At 40.0% G+C, this 19,773-nt stretch overlaps 1 protein-coding gene across 7 annotated transcripts in view; it reads right to left on the minus strand.

The window, feature by feature from the left end:
- The window catches only part of EEF2K (eukaryotic elongation factor 2 kinase), a 36,283-nt gene that overhangs the window by 9,186 nt on the left and 7,324 nt on the right, over positions 1-19,773 (minus strand). For 3 of the 7 annotated variants that reach the window (XM_032983702.2, XM_032983700.2, XM_032983705.2), the window contains exons 2-13: positions 16,302-16,571; positions 14,455-14,505; positions 12,530-12,630; positions 10,903-10,963; positions 10,096-10,133; positions 7,202-7,373; positions 5,230-5,379; positions 3,569-3,701; positions 2,749-2,876; positions 1,954-2,155; positions 1,572-1,639; positions 736-813 (exon numbers count right to left, since the gene is read on the minus strand). In XM_032983702.2, coding sequence (XP_032839593.1) covers positions 736-813; positions 1,572-1,639; positions 1,954-2,155; positions 2,749-2,876; positions 3,569-3,701; positions 5,230-5,379; positions 7,202-7,373; positions 10,096-10,133; positions 10,903-10,963; positions 12,530-12,630; positions 14,455-14,505; positions 16,302-16,571 — 1,452 coding nt within the window. Of the gene's footprint in view, positions 1-735; positions 814-1,571; positions 1,640-1,953; positions 2,156-2,748; positions 2,877-3,568; positions 3,702-5,229; positions 5,380-7,201; positions 7,374-10,095; positions 10,134-10,902; positions 10,964-12,529; positions 12,631-14,454; positions 14,506-16,301; positions 16,627-16,961; positions 17,068-19,773 lie in introns of those variants that run through there. The other 4 variants (XM_032983703.2, XM_032983704.2, XM_042798708.1 and 1 more) reach the window with 3 other exon arrangements.

Raw genomic sequence — 19,773 nt, forward strand, 5'->3', positions numbered from 1 at the left:
ACTATCCAGCAAAATTAATAGTGACAATGACCAAAATAGTTTCCACTGGGTCCTCTTCTCTCAGTGATACCACAATATAAAAAGAAACATACTGAAATTGTAAAGAATATGGCACACACAGGCTTTAATCCTGTAAACTGGATGTCCCATGACAAATACCTTGCTGCTTCAAAGGTAACAAAAAGAGTGGTACGCTTGGAGGCAGTGTTCTCTTTCCTATCTTCTAATTAAATATCTAGTTAAGATCTTCAGGTCAAAAAGCACTTATTTAAAAGTTTGCATTTTAAAGGAGTAACCAACTAACACCCTCAAATTCTGAAGTTGCATATTATTAACTGACAACAACATTAAGTTCTGTGATATTTCAAGCCATATGAAGTCATAGAAAGTATAGAGGGTTAAAGAGTCTGAAAGTAGATCCATATTCATGGACAAGAAGCTGGCTACATTTCTAAAATGCAATACACAATTCTTAAAAAAAAAACCCACAACAACATGCAATCAAATGTAATGTTTGAAATTAAGCTCCTCATTAAAAATAGTCTTTTCCCTGTGAAAGTGTCATTAACATTTCCAAGATGAATAAGTAATTTTGCAACATGTGGAAATTTCTTTCCAACTGTTTCCTCTGTTGACAAAGTCTACATCAAGAGGGATAAAAAATAAGATTCTTCTATGGAAACAGTTCAAGTATGAACATGCTCAACTTGGCTAAACCCAGAGTCAGGTTCTTACCCTCTCTCTATGATCCGGGTCTTCTAGCTCACTTCTCTTTTCACTGGGATATCCACTGTCTCCACCATTTTCAGAATCCTACAGAAGATAGGAACAAACCATCACAGCATTAGCACTAAAGGATCTCAGCTTGACATTTCCCACAGAGAAAACCTTCTGCTAGTTCAGTGAGGTATGCTGGATGGATATACTGGATGGAAATGACTGTATGTTGTGATACCTCTGACAGAACAGGACTTAATGACCCAGAAGGTACTGTCAAATTTGTGTTCTCTTGTAGATACATTTCAAAAAAAAAAAATAAAGGACTTGCATGCTTTATCAAATGAAGAGTCCACTTAACATAGTTTTCAGTCTTCAGTAGTAGCCAGTTAAAATACAAAACAGTAACTGACAGACCCTGGTACTGAGTCCCCAGTGTTGGAAAATTCTCGTTGCAAATTTATTGCAGCTGCCTCAGGTGAGGTTCTCTAACATCCCACAGTACCAGTATTTGCCAAGACCTAATCAACAGGAATTCTGTTTATCTTTCATACCACAGTAGTAGGCACAAGTGCTAAAGACACAACATGCAGGCAGGGGAACAGAGACTTTAATTATCTGTTAAAATACACTAGATACAAATACATTTCTGGAGGGAAAAAGAAATACTGTTTTAAAATAAAATGTTCTTCCTTTATTAGAAACAGCAAATGCAGGCAGGTAATGTGACCTGCAGTAGTGACTGCAGGCAGAGCACCTTTCAGTGCTTTAACTGAACAAAGACTTCAGGCAGTCCTTTAAAGACACAATCATTAAGGAACTGCAATCTCATTTTCTGTTGGAAGGACACTCACCCTTTGGTTATCAAGCTGATCGTAGTCTTTGTGAACCAAGTCATCTACTTCGTTGAACACAGGCCAATCTAGGAAGAAAAATATTTCCTTCTTATTGTAAGGATAACGTGCCTCAGGAGAAGGCTCTAGATACCAACATTTTACCACATTGTTTTTTGGGGTGGTTTTTTTTTTTTTTTTTTTTTTTTGTCCCAGAATCATCTGTGCATTAATTATCTACATAGAAGTATTTCTAGTTTTGTTTCTGCTCAAAGAGGAATGCTAGAGACAAATATTCTGGATTAAATACAACATGCTGTTGTCTTTAAAATTAACAAAATAAAACAAGTCACTGTCAAATGTTCAGGAATCCCCAAGGAAGTTATATGCAAGGCTCACTCACTAAGCACGTCCATCTTGTGGCTGTGAGGCGTTGCTGAGGAAGGAGAGCAGGGTAGAGAGTCAAATGCTACATCACTCATGCTTTCATCTCCGGAGTTTTCAGACAGGCGGAAGAGCAGAGGAGGCCGACTACCGGAGACTGTTCTCACTCGGCTGCTGCCACATTTTTCCTCTGTGCCACGAAGAATTGTTTGAGCAGATTCCTTGGCAAATTAACAAGAAAGCCCCATGAATAACATTCCTCTGTATTCTAAGCCTGCTACATAGGCAAACATGAATGTTTATTAGGAGTCCTCTACAAAACAGGGGGTATAAATACACATATGTATATATAACTATTTGCTTTGAAAAGTTCTACACCTCAACAAAATATCAAGTCCTGGAATTCCTACAAACAGAAAGAGTTCTGTTTAAGACCAAATGTAATTCAAAGTGTTTCATCAAGTCCCATTCCCACTAATATCAGTTGAAACAGAGATCAATTAAAGAGGATCAGTTCTACTCTTTTTTCTCCCCCAAATTAGGTTTGTGAGATACAAAACCTACTAATGATTGCAGCATTCAAAAATATACTTGGTCTTAAATATACATGTATTACAAGGTTCACTATTCATTAAAGCTACAGCACTAATTCAGACAAGTATGGATAAGTGAGCTTTAAACTGCTGTATTTTAAACTGCAACAACAGTGATTAAGGTAGCTTTATCTGCTATGTAAGTAGCATATTTCAGTTTTATTTACAATGCTTTTAAAGTTAGAATAAACCAGCTACACTTCTTCTCATCAAGCACTTACAAGCAATTTTTTATTACAGTCCAAGGCATCTTTCTCTTTGGATGACAGATCAAATGGTACAAGCCCCATGCTTTTGCAAATCTTATTGCAGAAATGAGAATGAAAGAACAAGGCCATACCTCGAACACCTACGGCATTAAAAAAAAAAAAAAGTGAAGAAAGGATTTACTCTAAGTTTACATGACAGTTTACTTAATAAAAGCTAGAAGTCCCAAAGCATCTTCTTAAAAGTCAAAAGAGAAAGAAAGAGAAAATGCTTTGTAGCACACACAGCTCAACCTACTTCCATTTTAGTTTAACACCTGTAAGGGCTTTTTACTCTCTCTGCAAGAGAGTGAAAGGAAGTCTGCAAAGATCTTCAAAAGCTATGTATGCACAGGATATAATAATAAATTAATTTGGCTCCATCATTGCAAAAATATGACTAAATTCGATTCTGCTTACAAAACTTGCTGTGTCCTGTGAACAACTTGGAGCTTTAAAAATATGCAAGGCTATCTCTCCACATTCAGCTGTATCCAGTCCTGCAATGTGGCAAGGAATTACTACTGCTCTTACATTGAAGCAGCTGCTTAACTTCATTACTTGTTTGGTTTAACAGCAGGGCAGGAGACATTAGCCAAGATCATCTCTCACTTTAAATCTGCCCTTGTGTGACAGCTGCACTGTTCAGGGACACCTTAAAACAGAATTTCCCCAGCTGTTCGCAAGACCCTCAGAAATGTGCCTGCTCACTCAGCTATGCAGCAGCTACTCAGCAGACAGTTGGGAAGAGAAAATAAGCATCCATTAGCATGTGAAACAGGATCATTGATTTTACCTAAGTTGCCGTCTCCAAAATCTGTACCATTCTCTGTATGAATCTGAGGGTCTGTGTAAAGATCTCCAACTCCCTGGATATCGACAATAATGAGTTGGTGTCCTGAGCGCTCAAAGGTGAAGTGGCTAAAGGCCTGGGAAGAACCATAGAAGATGTCTGAGAAAACTCTCCCTTGATCTACTGAAAACAGCAACACATATTCACCTCGTAAATAAATGGGCAAAGAAGTCTGATAACCCTATTGGTAAAATATAACCCGTATAAACATCATGATGAAAGCAATGAGAAACTAAAAACGTGCAGCAGACTGCTCCTCCAACCTGTCCCCACTCAGAGATGGGCTAAAAGAGGTAGGTTGAAAAGCAGCAGTGGGAACACACAGGGGAGAGGACACTGCTTTATTCCTCCTTCCTGGAGATTCTGCTTTCCACTACAGTATTTTACCTTAAGAAATGGTGACCTGCCTGGCAGAGGCAACAACAGTGGGCTCTGAAGTCAGTGCAGAATAATTTCTGCATAAACATCCTGGCTGTGCCTGCGGATCTCCAAGCTCTGCAGCACTGGAACACTGCTGCTTTCTGCCAGCAGGCAAAGCTCTGCCACATTTGTAAAAAAAAAAAAAAACCAAACCAAACCAAGCCAACCAACCAAAACAAAACAACACAGAAGAAAGTGAACATCTCCACAAATTCTTCTTCCCCTCTGCCCTCTGGGAGGTCCCCTTGAACAGCTGATCTGGCTCAACATTCATGTATCAGATAATGAAATGCACATTTGTAGTCTTTAAACGCAGCATTTCAAGAATCAGGTATAAAAAGCCCTTCTCTGGCATAAATCTGAGACATTAGGAATCTTCTGGGAAGGCCTCCAAAAAAGCACTGCCAGGCCTAGGGGAAATGACTGGTGGTGACAGACAAACATTTTAACTGCAGCAAATCTCACAGAACATTTTGTTCCCAACCTGTGAAAGCATAGCACTGCTTCAGTGTACAATAGACAGCCTAGAACATAAACCCTCTGCTTACATTAAGAATCATGACAAATACCTTAAAAACAGGGAAAAAAAATGAAAATAACAAAACCCTCAAGCCCCAGTAAAACTCTCCTTTGCTACACTGACCACTTCGCATTTTTTACCAGTGCTGTGAAGTTCTTTTACAAGCTCCAAGAATCACTTGAAGTAAGTACTTGTATTTCTATACACAATCTCAGATTCATCTATTCAGAGATTGTAGCTGAAAAAAATAGATTCTTATATGCAAATGGACTAGGTGTTTAGTTACATGAGTTGGGTATCTGTCACCTCCTTTTGTGTATTACGTGAGGCAACAGAAAACTGTTTAGTACATAGTACATGAAAGTTTGAAATATGTCAATGCCTGTAATTATAATTAGTGTCAAAGTGCTTAAGATTTCTAAAGAGTATTAACCATGTTCAACTCAACTAAAATCAACAGACACTGAAATGTAATAAAGCAGCACTCAGTGCTTGAAAGAACAGACCCCAAATAAGAGGCAGACATACTGCAAGAAGATAAATTAATTTGGCGCTGTACTGGAAAGCCTGCAGTTTCCTTTCTTGGCAGCAATGCAAGAACTCTGGGTAGAGCCAAGAAATTCCTTGCAGCACACTCTATGTAAAGCATTAAACAAAGCCTCACTTGCGGAGTAAGACGAATGTTGTCATCTCGCACAAATCCAGAATTTGAGTTGTATTTGATGTATTTGCCCTCAATGTAATGTTCCAGATGAAAGAGAGGCTTTCCAGGTCTGCTCTTCATTTCAATAATACAGGTTTGTACTATATCCACCTGGGGAGAAAAAGAAGATAAACAATGACTAACAGAATACTGTCTTCAAATCAAAATATGTGTGAATCCTCCAGATGTGAAAACTTTCCCAATGAAAGAAGCTGAACAACTGCAAAGATCTATCTGTTTAACGAGGGGGTGGGGGAAGAGTCACATGCTTCTTAGATTATTGGAGGAATTCCATAAATTAAAAGCAGTCACTTCAGAATAGCTCACTTCTGCAATAAATCTCTCTGAAAAATTCTTAGTGTTTGCTTTCTGTTTTATTTTTGTGGGTACCTTAGGAGTACAATGCAAAGAATCTATACCCAGACAGCAAAATACAGAGTAACTATTGCACAGCTTGAAGAAATGCCTCTTCGGAGAATGACTGAAGACTTCTACCATTCAGATATTTCTGTATCCTGACTCACCTCCTCCCTCTGTCCCAGACACATTCCTAAAAGAAGAAACCATCACAATTCTCACTTTGCTTACGTCTTTTCCCCCACATGGCATTTAAATCTTCTAGATTTCTAGATTCGTCTCCATGCACTTCATTATATACCTCACCTTGCTGTTGTGAGGCAGGTAGTGAACCTCATATGGGAGGCAATACACATAGTCCACATACTCAAAAGCACTCATCCTGGCTGTTAAATTGTTAGGCCCCCACACTGAGGCATATTTCTTGACCCAAGCATCTTGTCTCATGTTATGCACAGTCTGTAGTACAGCCAAGAGCAGGAATCAAGATACCACAGTACATGTACAGCACTCTTCCCACAAGCTGCCTCTTCCACCCATCTGAAGTCATAGTTTCACTGAGGCATTCAGTACTAGCTGCAGATTAAAGGGACTTGACAGCTTCATGGATACATATACCATGAACACATCTGACAGACCAGCTACTGGCTGGGAGTGAATGACAGCTTCAGTCCTTTATCCCTGCACTTTAGCTTCTTGTCTTAACAAGCTGGCTGCTGCTGGAGGTGTTTTTGACCAGGACGCAATGGCCGGCTTCGACCAGCAGCTATCCAACTTACCAGTATGGAAAAGCACAAGGCTGTGTTGGCTGTACAAAATGTTTAACATGGACCACAGAACCAGAAATACAGCCAAAGCAGCAATACAACCACCTCTTCCTAAATCCTGTGTGTTTATGCACATCCCTAGTGTAGAGGATGGGAACGTCGCTTCATACCCTGAGCCCAGTCTGACATTCCACCCACCTGGGAGTTTCATACATCTTAACACTCTGCACTTAACACTATGTGCTAGTATTGCCACTAAGACACCTAAAGTAAACAGAGCCACAGTATCTTAATTTCTTGGAAAATTCTTGACCATTCCTCAGAAATCTGTATTTAAATAGCTTCCTAAAGTTATTCAGGTTTCCAGCTCTTTTTAAAAATCAATGCTAGTTAGGTGTTTAGATAAGCTTATTAAGCATCTACATTCCTGAAGCACTAACAGTTAAGTGCTTCCTGAGACTACTGCTGGCAATAAATTCTGTGACATCTTTGGTTATCTCAAAAGCAGCTGGGCAAATATCAAAAAGAGCAATACAAACACCATTTTATTTTGGTATTCAGTCAACAGCTGAGCACAGTCAGACATTCACGAACACACAGCCCCTAACTCTGGAAATATAAAGCAATTTCTGCATTTACTTCATTAAAAATTAGCTACTATTTAATGGAAACATAGTAGGGCAGAATAATCTATCTAAGCAATTAAATTTAATGGAATGTGAACGAGTAATTCCCTCTGAATTAATTTGAAAACTAATCTAATAGGAGAGCAAGACTGCATTTTTGCTTAGCAAGATCTCTGAATGTACCTGTTTTGGTGGCTTGTGCCGATTGTACTCTTCTCCCCAGAGTTTTGCTTCCATCTGAAGTCGGACATCCTCAAAATACACATCCCTGGCTACACTCTCTATGTACTGCTTGGCAACATAGTTATAGGCACCTTTCCAGTTTTGTGTGTGTAAGAAGTTGGACAGCTTTTTCCTGAAAGACAAATCAATGGTTGATGAAAGGAAAACCAAGAGTTTTAATTCAATCTTCCCTATTTCTCTGCCTGCATGGACGGAGGCAGGTGCTGAGATCAGCATTACCCTCAGTGATTTACCAGATATTCTAGCTGAAAAGTAAAGCACATGTAGGGGGCAAGGGAAGAAGCAACATCCTGTATGAATGGTTGAAATGTGCCAAAGTGTCTCATGGGTTTTGACTACAGCTACTTCTACTCTGAACTTCCTCCCTTTCTCATTTCTTTTCCCTCCCCACTCCCCTCAAACCCCAAATATGAAAGGTTGGTGCCACCTCAATACCCTGTTCTAATGTCAACAATTATTTTCTACATAAATTAACAGGAAGTGTTCTTTTAAACATTAAATGAGAATAGAAAATGCTCCCTTATGATAAGAGCAAACTGCTGCCTTCTCAACACACGAGGGGTGACTACTTAGTATTGCCCCATGACCCCAGCAGGAAAAATGCATGACAGATCTTCTCATGATGTAAGTTTTAACTCCTGCCGTGCAAATCTTCAATCCACAGATCTCTCAAGTGTGAGGGAAAAAGAAGGGGAAAAATAAATTAAAAAAAAAAAAAAAAAAAGGAGGACTTTAGGACTTGGACAACAGAGAATCTGCTGGCTGTCAACAAATGGATTAAGTAGGTACCCAGTAGTTGCAAATATGCCAACATTCAAGTCAAATGGGGGAAAAAAACCGACATAGTTATCAAGAATTTTAAAGCTATCTTCTTTCCTAGAGCAATCTCATCCATTTGCATGGGACACAAGGGGGAAAGCACTTCTCTTCCCCTCAACCCTCAAGAACTTAATTCAACAGAGAAGATGGCAAAAAGGTGTAAAATCCCCCTACTGTGGTAGCAGTGGTATTGGTAGAGAACCCAGTAATGCCAAGCTAGTCTGAAGGGGGAGGAGGAGTATGAAGAAGAGTGCCTAGAGTAAAGCACAGCTGGCTACTGAGACACTCCCATATTCTGCCCAGTAACAATGGTTCTCTGAGCTTTTTTTGGTGTCATGGCAAACTGCACATTTTGAGAAGCTAGTAGCGCACTCAAAGCCTCAGTCCTCCCCCTCCTTCCTTTCCTCTATCCCTCCGAAGACCTTGATGCAGGGGTAGAAGTACAGGGATGCTTTGAAGGCAAAGCAACTCCAGATTGTCCATCCTCCTGCAGACAGGCAGACAGTTTTTATAACATAGGCCTTGGAAAAAAGGAACAAGCGAGATAAGAATTTTGGCCAGGATTTGAAACCTTTCCAGTTCTCTGAAGAAACAAATTTCTCTGGATAAAACAAGCCAGCTCATGTGCTCTTCCAAAGCCAACACTCTGTGAAGTTCAATGAGCCAAGTGCAGCTAATGCTTTCACTGTAATGACTGAAGACTTGAAGAGATACAAAAATCTACAAGAGAGCGCTCCAGATGGGAAATATCAGCACACCACAGAGTTATGGAAAATTCAGGATTAGGAAGAGGACATACAAGTTAATGTCTTGTACAAAGAGAACATAAGGCAAAGCTTCAAAGATAGATTTCTGTTTATCGCACTACTCAAGATATTTTGTAAAAGGGAATTTGGTATTTCAGAAACAAGAGCTAAAAGCAATGTCAGCAGGCTAAGATTTGTTACTTCCTAGTCTTCATTCACTGCTATCTGGCTTTGCAAGAACAGAGCCACCAGCACAAACTGATACTGAAACAATGCCAAACTGGAGGACCGAGGGGTTACTTTTCCCCCTTTTTCCTCAAGTTCAAAACGCCACGCTTAGTCATTCAGGAGTTTCTCCAGAAGTGAAACCAGAAGTGAAATGCAGTTTCTCTGCATTCTGCAGTTGGAAAGAGGTGGGAGCAGCCTTCAACACGCACACGTACATTTTCCAGGAAATATTTGTTTCCAGAGCCTGGAAAGGGTGGGGTACTCTTCTAGTATGAACTGATTATAGTTAGATATTGATGCCCACAATCGTATTTGCTAATGCTGACAAAAGAAAAGTTCCTCCTCTGTCTTCCCCCACACTTTACCCTTCTGAAAAGGGTATCTTAGTACTTAAGTTCTGCCTTACTCAGAATTATTTTGGTACATGTGATCTGCAGTAAACTGGGGCAATAGCCTTCTTTATCATGAGAGGCTTTCTGAGCTGAGACTGCACATCCAACTATTTTTCCCCTTTACCTTGCCTAACTTACACGCCTCAAGCTGACCTTCAGGCTGCACTCACCTACAGCCTCCTATCAATTTCAAAGATATTTTAGCACACTAGGAACACAGAAACAAAATAGCTGCTTCTGTCCTTTTATGAGTATTTTGCCTCCAACAGATGGTGGAAATAGCATATATTTATGAATTGCTAATTGATAGGCTGATCATACTTGCTGGAACTGGACATGATTGCATGTTACCCAGCCACTGCCGTTCCAGTACAGGCAATGACTTGACTTTCCAAAGCAAGCTTACTGGATGCCTGTTTGTGCCTCCCTTAAGAGAATGTTCTGGTTTCTGACCCCACTTCCTGTGCTTCTGCTGGAGTCACACAAACATGAATAAACCCCTCATCTATGCCTTTTAGAAAGGCACAGCAGCAAGCTAACAGGGAGCTGCACTTTGCACAATTTCCACCACACCACAAGTGAAGTTCCAGTCAACACAGAACAAAACACTGCATGAAGGCCAGCAAAGATCGAGCCAGAAGATACTTACGTTCTGAAACACTCTCGCATTGCTCCACGGCCAAAAGGCTAGGGAAAAGAAAAAACAAAAACACAGCATTGCCATTTCCACAAAGTTAATTTCTAACCAGTAGGAGACACAACCATGTCTTCCCCCTCCATACCCTGAAGGAAAAAACATTGGGAATAAGCCCACCCCCTTCAATATCCCATGAAGCAGACATGATATGTCTTTTAAAGAAGCTATTTAAATTCTCCCTCCAGTTTGGAGTCAGATGTGTTGTGTCTACCCAGAGAAGCTGGCTTTGCAGACCTCATGCTCTCTGCATTTGGGCTTCCATACAAGATCTGCCAAACAGAGCATCACCTCCCCATATGCCAGATACTATATCAGTAGCACAGAGTGGGGCAACTCCAACACACCCATGATTTAACTGGGAAGCAACAGGAGCTTTTACCCTCACATACCAAAAATTTGGTTTGTTTTCATCCTAAAAGCAGAAATTATTTGCAAGCACACAAAATAGTAGGACTATGGCCAGGCAGGGAGATGAAGCCAGCAGGAAACTGGGAGGGAGATCACTGGGAAAGGAACAAATGTCTCATGTTGCTGATGGGGAAGGGCTGACTCCATGTTCTAATCTACTTTGCGGAGAAAAGGCTGTTGGGACACCAAAACATAATGAATGGACCAAGGAAAAAGAAAGGTAGAAGTATAGAATGACATTGAGACTTCAAACCTTCTTTATGAGGAAAACATCTTGTTGCCGCTATTCAGTAACAGGAAGGAAATTACAAATTTGGCTGCTAATTAACATGAAGGACAGTGTGATCTTACTTGTGAAGCCATTTTGATGAGGACTTCATCTTCAACCCAGTCCCCAGTAACTGCATTGTATCTGTAAAATGAGGAGATGTGCCTCTCAGAAAAATGCAGAGGAAACCCAAATCCATCTCCAGTGCCTATCCTTCCTTATCTCTAGCAGACTGCTAAAAAACACTGCTGCTACTCCAACACAAAAACTTCTAGTTTTCCAATCACACTCCTACCCTCCTTACTCTGGAAGGGAAACAATACATACATATAGCTCTTGGATGAGACACTGAATCCTACTGACAATGAACAGATTCCACTACAGAAGCTAAACTTTTGCAACCAATGTCTGCTTTGACATTACATCTCCTCTGTGATGCCTAGGCAGTACACTGGGGGCAAAAAGAGCCTTACCAAGCCCTACACACTGGACAGGTTGTCTCCCCCAACCCTGAGCATGCATAAAACTGGTTCTAGCTGGGGATTTGCTGCAGGGCTATGTAAGATGTGAGCAGAACACAGCCCCAGCTGTGGTTGTGAAAAGCAGCAGGGCCAAGAACTGCTTAACACTGCAGCAAGGGAGTAGCAAGTCTCTGCACAATCCTATGATAGTACAAAGAGTATGATTGTGTTTGCTCCCCACCCCCTTAACTCCCAACACAGTAAAAGCCAAATTAAGAGCCATAGCAGTTGAGTCACCAACACATGATTGTTTCCAGCCTGATTCCCCCAACCAGCACTGAGTATTATTTCATGCATGCAGACACCCCATATACCCCCTATATGTTCCGTATTGCCCCAGTTTGCAGCAGACAAAAGAGGTGGGAATAGGAATGTCAGAGCCACCTCTTTTTAATAGGTTATTCGAGTAGCCCTAAACCAGTATTATCAGTTACTTATATTTTAAAATACGAAACTATTTCAGGACTGTGTGGCTGACCAGGGACAGATGCAGTCTATGGGGAAGAACAACACTACGTGACAGTGTTATGTGATTTGAAGGGAGGCCTCCCCAAACACTGATGCTAAGTGGTAATTAACTGGCCTCTAACTCCTACCCCTTCCACCCAGAAACCTGTGTCAGTAGGGTAAACGTTTTGGCAAAGCCTGTGCTAAAGCACTGAGAATAGTTTAAGGGCCAAAGTCAGTTTCAGCACGTACATCATGCTGAGCTATTCTGGGCTTTATAAGGATTTAAATTCCAGCCACATGCAGCAATACTGCATGGATAGTCAACAGTGAAACTGCTATTTTGGGAAAGGCACAGTATTGTGCTGCTGTTTTTCTAAACTATTTAAACTAAGCATGCTGCTTTATTGGGATTCATTTCCTTATTAGATTAAGTTTACAGCATTAATAAATCACTTAGAAAATACTTTTAAGCCTTGTCTCCTGTCTACATGGTAAAACTCAGATACTACTTAGATGGGAGAGAGAAAGAATGTGACACTGGTTTGCTGAAAGGTTTATTTTTTTGATGATGTGCAGTATTTATATATTCCTGGGAGATTCAGTTAAGACACTCACTTTGGACATTATTGAAAGTTCTTCAGTCACGTAATTACACATATTCTGCACTACACAGACAGCCCCTGCATAAATCAGCATGTTCTGTTTAATATCAGTGTTAAAATCAGAAAGACCCACAGACCTGTAACGAGTGGCATGTTCTGTCTCAAAGTCCTCAAGATGAAATTCTGCCCATGGATCAGGCATGTGCTTAGCTTTCTGAATAGCATGTTTCCAGGTTTCCTGAAGAAACAAACTGGCAGGTTATTTATAATCAGCAGCAACTTACAATGGCGTATTTTAGAGCACGTCAGGACTCCAATGCTATGAAGATGTGCAAATACACAACTCCCCAGAGCACTATTCAGAGCAGAGACTAAGCAGTACAGAAGACCACTCTAACAATTTACAGCTTCAGGTATAATGAAACACAGTTCAGAAACAGAAAGCATCAGGATTCAGTTCAGTTTGCACTGCCGTAAAGTTACTGAGATCAAAATCTGGTCTAGTATATACCAAGTATAATTTGCAAAACCTGTTGTAATTTGCAAATATCTATAACATACATTGCAAATAGTGATAAGACTTATCACATCTAGATTATGTTATTTCATTTTTATGGTTTTAATTTTTAACTTTTTGTAACAAACAGCATATGCTGGCAGTATAAGCATAAAAAGCTCCATTAGTGATAGAGCAGTATGGAGGAAGAAGTTCTGTAAACCCCAAGGCCCCCAAATTGTGCTCAACATAAGAAAGAAGAAATTAGAATGTTGTAAAAATTGATTATTATAACAATTCCAGACAAGTAGCTATTTCAATCTCCACCAAGTCAACAGTTAAAAAAACAATGGGGTTTTCCAGAATATAAACAGTCTTTCTGTACCAGCCAATTTGGATGCTTGTGTGTCAACATTTTGATCTCCCTCTTTTTACGCTGTACTGTTCCAAGAGAACTGGAGATATGAGGCTGTGACATGTTAAAAGGCCTTCTGCAAGGTGAACAGGAGAAGAGGCCACTCTGTACCCCTGCCGGTAAAGAAATACTGAGCTCTTGAGATTTTGTTACTGTCTCTCTCACTGAATTTCAGAATGCAGAAACAGTAACTTTCAAAATACTGGGTTTGGGTTTTTTCCTTTAGAATTTAAATATCAGTCAAAACTTTTTTAAAAAATACAGTGTAATTTAGTGTCAGCAATGACATCAATGAAATTTTTGAAGCAGCTGAGCTTTTAAATTGTTCATGTTTATTTCAGCTGTAAATCTGCATACCTTGCAAACAATTTAAATGCTCCCCTTTGTGACAATAAAACAACTAAATGAACACAATACTACAATAAATAAACCAAGTTTAAAAGACATGCTGAGAAAGACTTCCTACGTGTTTCATAACAAAATGAAGTCTTGGTTCATGTGATGATACACATTTATCTGGACCTAGGAACTGCCATACTTGAATATGTATGAAAAAAATAGGGAGAGAAAGAAACAAGTAGAATTGCTTAGTCAATTATCTATGTCATATCATTCTTGAGTAGGATCCCTCTCCAAAAGGTGATCTGTGTCCATGCTAGGTAATGATTTAAATAAATTAATTACTTGTGCTTGATCTCATGAGGTGCTTTGTACAAAATCTGTATTCTGATCTTCAAACAAACAGAAGTTGGACTTCATGGAAATGGTGCTAAACAGTGCAATTTTTCTCCTGCTGTAGGCATATGGCTGCCATACAGACTAAGTAGATGTCTTGCATCCATTCTATTCTTGTCCACAGTAGGTAATACTGTGAAGAAACAACTACAGATATGCACCTTAAAAAAGTAATACTTCAGGGTACAGAACAAAAGATGGGTATTATTTAATTTAACAGGTATCTTTTTTAGTTTTGACTTGATGACTTTTATGGGCTTAGGCAAGCAGTTCTCCCAGACAATAAAATAATGAACAAAACAAGGCACTAAAAGGGAAAAAAACCCAAACAAATAAACAAACAAAAAAAACTCACACCAACAAAAAATCTTAATGTATCTATTAGATACGGTGTTCACATTTTCTTTTTAACCTACCCGACTATGGTCAACCACAGAGCCGTGCTTAGAACGATGCTGTGTGTCATTCTAAAGGATGCATGAGAAACATAAAAGTAGGAAAATACATGTGATAAGACAAATGATTGACAAAGAGTCTCTGTTCTCTTTGTTAATTTAGAAAAAAAAATTCCACTTAAAAGACAATCTTGAATTTATATTCCTAGTTTAAATCCATTCTTAGATGTGTGAACAAATCTTTTGAGGTAAGGTGGCAAAATTTTTTATTGGAAAATATCCATTAAAAGAGTCTTGCCTATTAACTAGCCAATTAAACATTGCTCAGTCCTGGTTAAAGGCAGAGAGTTAATAGTAACACTTCTATCTGTCTCTGCATTTCATTATCAACGGCCCACACTGCCATTAGCTTTGGAGTCCAAGAGGTGGAGTCTGATCAGATCAGGCTGTGGTGGTTTAAGACATTATCAGTCCTGGCTGGCTGCTTCACTGTGTTGGGAGTCACCATTTCTGCAGCTTAAGCAGCAGATGGAGACTTGCTTGCTCCACATCTCAATCCAATGCACTTTATCTGTGATGGGAGCTAAAATGTCAAAACAGCCAAAGCATGGGCACATGTATTCTGTAGAAGCAACACGCTAGCTTTGGAAGGAGGAAATAATGGCAATTTCTTAAGTCTTTATCAGTTTTATCTCAGGCCACATGACTCAGAACTCACACTGCAAACCCAGAGGCAAGTGTTTAGTAATTGCCAAAATGTACACACAAATGAAGACTAAACTTCCTATCAGGTCTTAATGCTTGTTTAGCATAGCATACACTAAAATCTGTCCCCTTGTCTATACTAAACTTTTGCTCCTCACCTTCCCTATGAATATGTACCTTTTAATGCTTCTATTAACTAGCCTTAATAAAAATCTTACTGCAGACAAGACAGTTTCACTTTTAACGTGCTACCTGATACGTTAGCTGACTGAAATAAACCCTCTAGTATCCCTCCAGGAATAAAGCATGCATTAGGCATAACCACGATTTTAGAGTATCTATTAAATAAATAATATGTTAATATGTATAACAAGAAATGTGTTAATAAAACACATTAAATCCTAGACTAGACAAAATCTAAGAGACATGACACTTTACCACAAATGGTGCACATTTGGAATATATAACCTATGGAATGAATGTTACTTGTGTTCTTGAGGCTCCACTGCCTGTGGCTTCGCCTCCCTTTGCCTGGCCCGATCTGTGCAAAGGGAACGGAGTGGAACAGGACACACTGCCAAGGAAGCACCAACTACAGCCCTTTGACCTCCCTGCAATGCTGTGATTGATGTTCATTTTAAAAAGGTCAGATGCTGCTCAAGTACACTGTCAGGAACAACTGTCAGTGTGACATTTCATGCCCAAGCAAAAGAGTCAACATGTTAAAAGCTACCTAAAAAGGAACTACAACCTGAAAACCTGTCACTACAAATTTATCATTTACAAATATTATGGATTGTTAACTCAGCTTGGCAAAATCCATTATAAAATATCTTCTGCCAGGTCCCAATTTAGCTTCCAAGTATCATCTTTTAAATCCCTCAATCAATGTATTGCTTTTTTAATGGTTTGATCATTCTGGCAGTAGATTGTTCGCCTGGCACCTGCTGCCTTTGTAGAATAAGATCTCCCTCTGAACTAAAAGGGACAGCAAGCAATTCAATGGCAGTGTCAGACTATTGGTTTAATGGAATTAACTGCAGGTCTGGAAAAAACAGATGTATTTTTTTATTGAAAAGTGTTAGTTACAAGAGATGAAGCAGTTAGAGAATTTCTCATGCCAACTAAGTAAAACTAAAACCTTCTGGAAGGCAAACACTTACCTTAAAGCTAAAAGAGTTTCTAGGAGAAGAGCTTGAACTGTACTGGTCAGTTTTTGCTAAATTGCTGTAATAATTGTCAACTTTGATACTAGCAGACTTGTTAGAAACCGGATCATCAGTTATTGGACAGATAAAATAATTGTCTTCATCATCACTATCAGCGTCAAGATAATTTCCAGAGCTTGCTGTAGTTGATCTAGCATTATCAATCCCTTCCATACGAAAAATAAGGTCCTCGTCTGCCATGTTTGTGGGAGGTTGGTTTGACTCCTGCAATGATTAAAACAGCCACTATTCCAGTGCACATGCAAATGGAGGGAAGAAGCTGGGTGGGAGAGAAAGAAAAGAAAAAAAAAAAGTCTGTTATTAAAAGAACAAAGGATGCATGAAACTGATGTCAGCACACTGGCAGGAAAAATCATTTTAATATGGTTCTATAAAAATGACCCTCAAGTACCTACACGTGGTTTTGAACACCTCAGTTTTAGATCTGGGTTTCCAGAAGGCACTCAGTTTTTAAACTGCTGCAATACTGAGAAAAGGAGATAACCAAGTATAGAGTAATACTATAAAATCTGAGGGACTGCAGATACCACTTGCTGCCTATGGCTGGCATTTGTTAATGCTCCTATCTCCTCCTCTGAATGTTTTTATTCTTACCTGAAATGCTGAGTTTCACAACATTGGTCTTAGAAAATCAAAGGAGTTTTACGTCAAACACCGCAGCCAGGTTTTCAATTTTTTTCAGGACAAGTCTTCTCAAACATACTGCATACAAATTAATAGCTAAAGGAATTAGAGAGTACTATTGTGACAACATAGAAAATTGTCCTACTGCTGCCAAAATTTAAGTTGGCTTTTAGCTTACATACAGCCAGTTGTCCAGAGTGCAAAGCATGCTGCTGAAAGTGCAAAGAACATTGCCCAGGCTACCCAGGATGTCCTTGGAAGGACAAAGTACAGAAGAGGCCAAGAAAGGAGGCCTGCCATTCCACTGCTTGTGCACTTACTACTAAACTAGAGAGACAAGAGGAGGTATGTGTCAGGTGCCCCTCAACCCTTATGTCTTTCACACTCTCTGAAGGGATTTCAGTTTTGACTAGTCTTGTGTGATCTAAACAATCCTCTTCCAACTCCAAAGACAGCAGACGTAGCAGCCTGCTCAGCAGCATCAAGCCTCTGATCTGCATTCACTTCATGCCCAGAGCTTAAATGAAAAAATACTGGTTGATAGTTCTTTTCCAAAGAGGTTAGAAAGCTTGATTTTGTCACTGGTTATTTCAACCTTTCAACAGCTTCCTGGATCATAAGAGAACAGAATAGGCAAGGTTTGGCTTCTCCTGTGTCCTAGCTCCAAAGTAAACTAAGTAATAGCAACAGTGTGATGCAGACAGGTCATGGGTTTTTATTAAAATCTGCTCAACTATTTCTAAGCCCGGAAGGTGACATTCTAGGTAAATATTTCACTGAGGCCTCCTGACACATTAAACAATGTTGAGTAAACAATATGGGGAGTTCCATATGGGTATCAAAACTGCAGTTCTGCAGTCTCCTATCTTAACTGTAGCTTTTCCAAATTAGTGACACCAGTTTCAGGGAGGCAGAGAACAGACACTGTACAGCCCAACTGCTGCAATAAGACATGTGCTATGAAAAAAGATAGGAGAATCATGGAAGTACTTTTCCTGAAGCTCAGGTTCCACCCCTACAGATCTTACAACAGGAACATGGCCAGCAGTCTCCACCCAGGAAACAGTTTGTGATGATTCAGCAGAACTCAAACATAAATAAACTCCCACGGGTCCAAGCTATAGAAGGTATTGTGTCTTTCATATGTTACCAGCCATACAGATACAAACAGTTTCCATTCTTACACATTTCACAGTTCTGAGCCACCAACAGGACACCAACACTGACTTTCAGAGAGAAGAGTTTGCCAGTTTCTAGATACATAAAGTCTCCCTCCTTCCATCCCACAACACCGCTTCAGCACGGAGGCCTCTGAAACATGAGGGGGCTGGTGGCCTTGACACCTGTAGTAGAGCAACACTGCACCTTCTCTGCAAGGGCTCACTGGAGTCCATCGTATATAACATATGTTGCCAAACAGAAGGCTAGGGATATGCACCTGAGTAGGAAACCTTACCTGCCAGCATCCCTGCCTCCAGTTCAGTGTGGTGTCTGCTTCAGTGTTTCTCTACAGCTCAGGTTCCCTCTCCACACTGCCAGGCTAATTCCCAGATACTCTTGCACTTAATGTGCTTTTTTCCCCTCTTGTTCTTTTCCTGCTGAGCCCACTCGCACAATCAAGTACACGTCTATGGAGGTTTCTAGCTATTGAGGAAGGTATGAAAAGACAGAGTGGAACAGGTCCATGATTCATCTAATACCAGCTGCTTCAAAGAGCAAAGAAACCTACATGGAACAATAATCCATCCCTATTCACATGATCTTTTAATTGCCGATAGGGAAGATTTTACACCCTTAAGTTTTTCACATTTTCTGAAACTCTGTTCTCATTAATTGCACTAATTCTAAGTTTCAGAGTCATTTCCTGAAGTCTCCTGTAGATAACACCAGCCTTTGTCAAATTTAATTACTTTCTGTAGTGACTTTTATACCCAATATCATCAAAAGCTCAGATCACACTAAATAGAACACTATGGCAGAATGGTCATTGCAGTTCACTCCCACACTTTTGCTAATAGTTTCTTCTACTGGGAGTACAACATACAACTGATTCCCTTACGACCATATCCTGCTTGAGGCTTTCTAGGTCACTCCACTGTTTCCTGTTGCATTTTCATTCCATGCTGAAGTCAATCAGCAAATCTGATCACAACCAAGCAGACAGCAAAGAGCAACCTGAGTCATTAAAACTCACCAGGAGAATCATATGTCTGGGCAAGAACCTGGTGGGCACCAACACAGCACAGCTTCCTCCACACCACAAGTACTGTGGTAAACTGGGTGCAGGTCTGTAGAGCAGCACAGTCGTGTTGAGGGTCTGACATCCTCACCGTCTGTCTCTCAGGGATTTATTTCAGACTATCTCTAGTCTGGTCTTAGGGAGTAGATACCACCAGTGGCTGCGCTATGTTCTCCAGTTAAGTTTCATGCACAAGGAGCTTAGTTTGCAAGATCTGAGACTGCTTTTCAACATGAATCAAAGGGCAATGAGCTGAGATGATCAGGAGAGTCGCTTCAGAAGCGCTTTTCTGATCAGAACAAAAAGCCAGCGTAGGCTCACCCAAGGGAAGGCTGGAATGGAACAGACACACAGGGGACTAGGCTTCTGCTTGATTTTACTGTACATTTTCCTCCTTAAAAATAATAAAGCAGATTTACAAACCACACCATGACTCTTAAACCACTATCAGCACTTAAGGGTATTTTCTTTGAACCAGTAGCACAAGCACAAACTTTCAGGCCCATTCAAATTAATGGGAATATTTTTTCCTCATTTTAGCTT

This window comes from Tyto alba, unplaced genomic scaffold (genome assembly GCF_018691265.1).
Source record: "Tyto alba isolate M040663 unplaced genomic scaffold, T.alba_DEE_v4.0 Super-Scaffold_28, whole genome shotgun sequence".
NCBI lineage: Eukaryota > Metazoa > Chordata > Aves > Strigiformes > Tytonidae > Tyto > Tyto alba.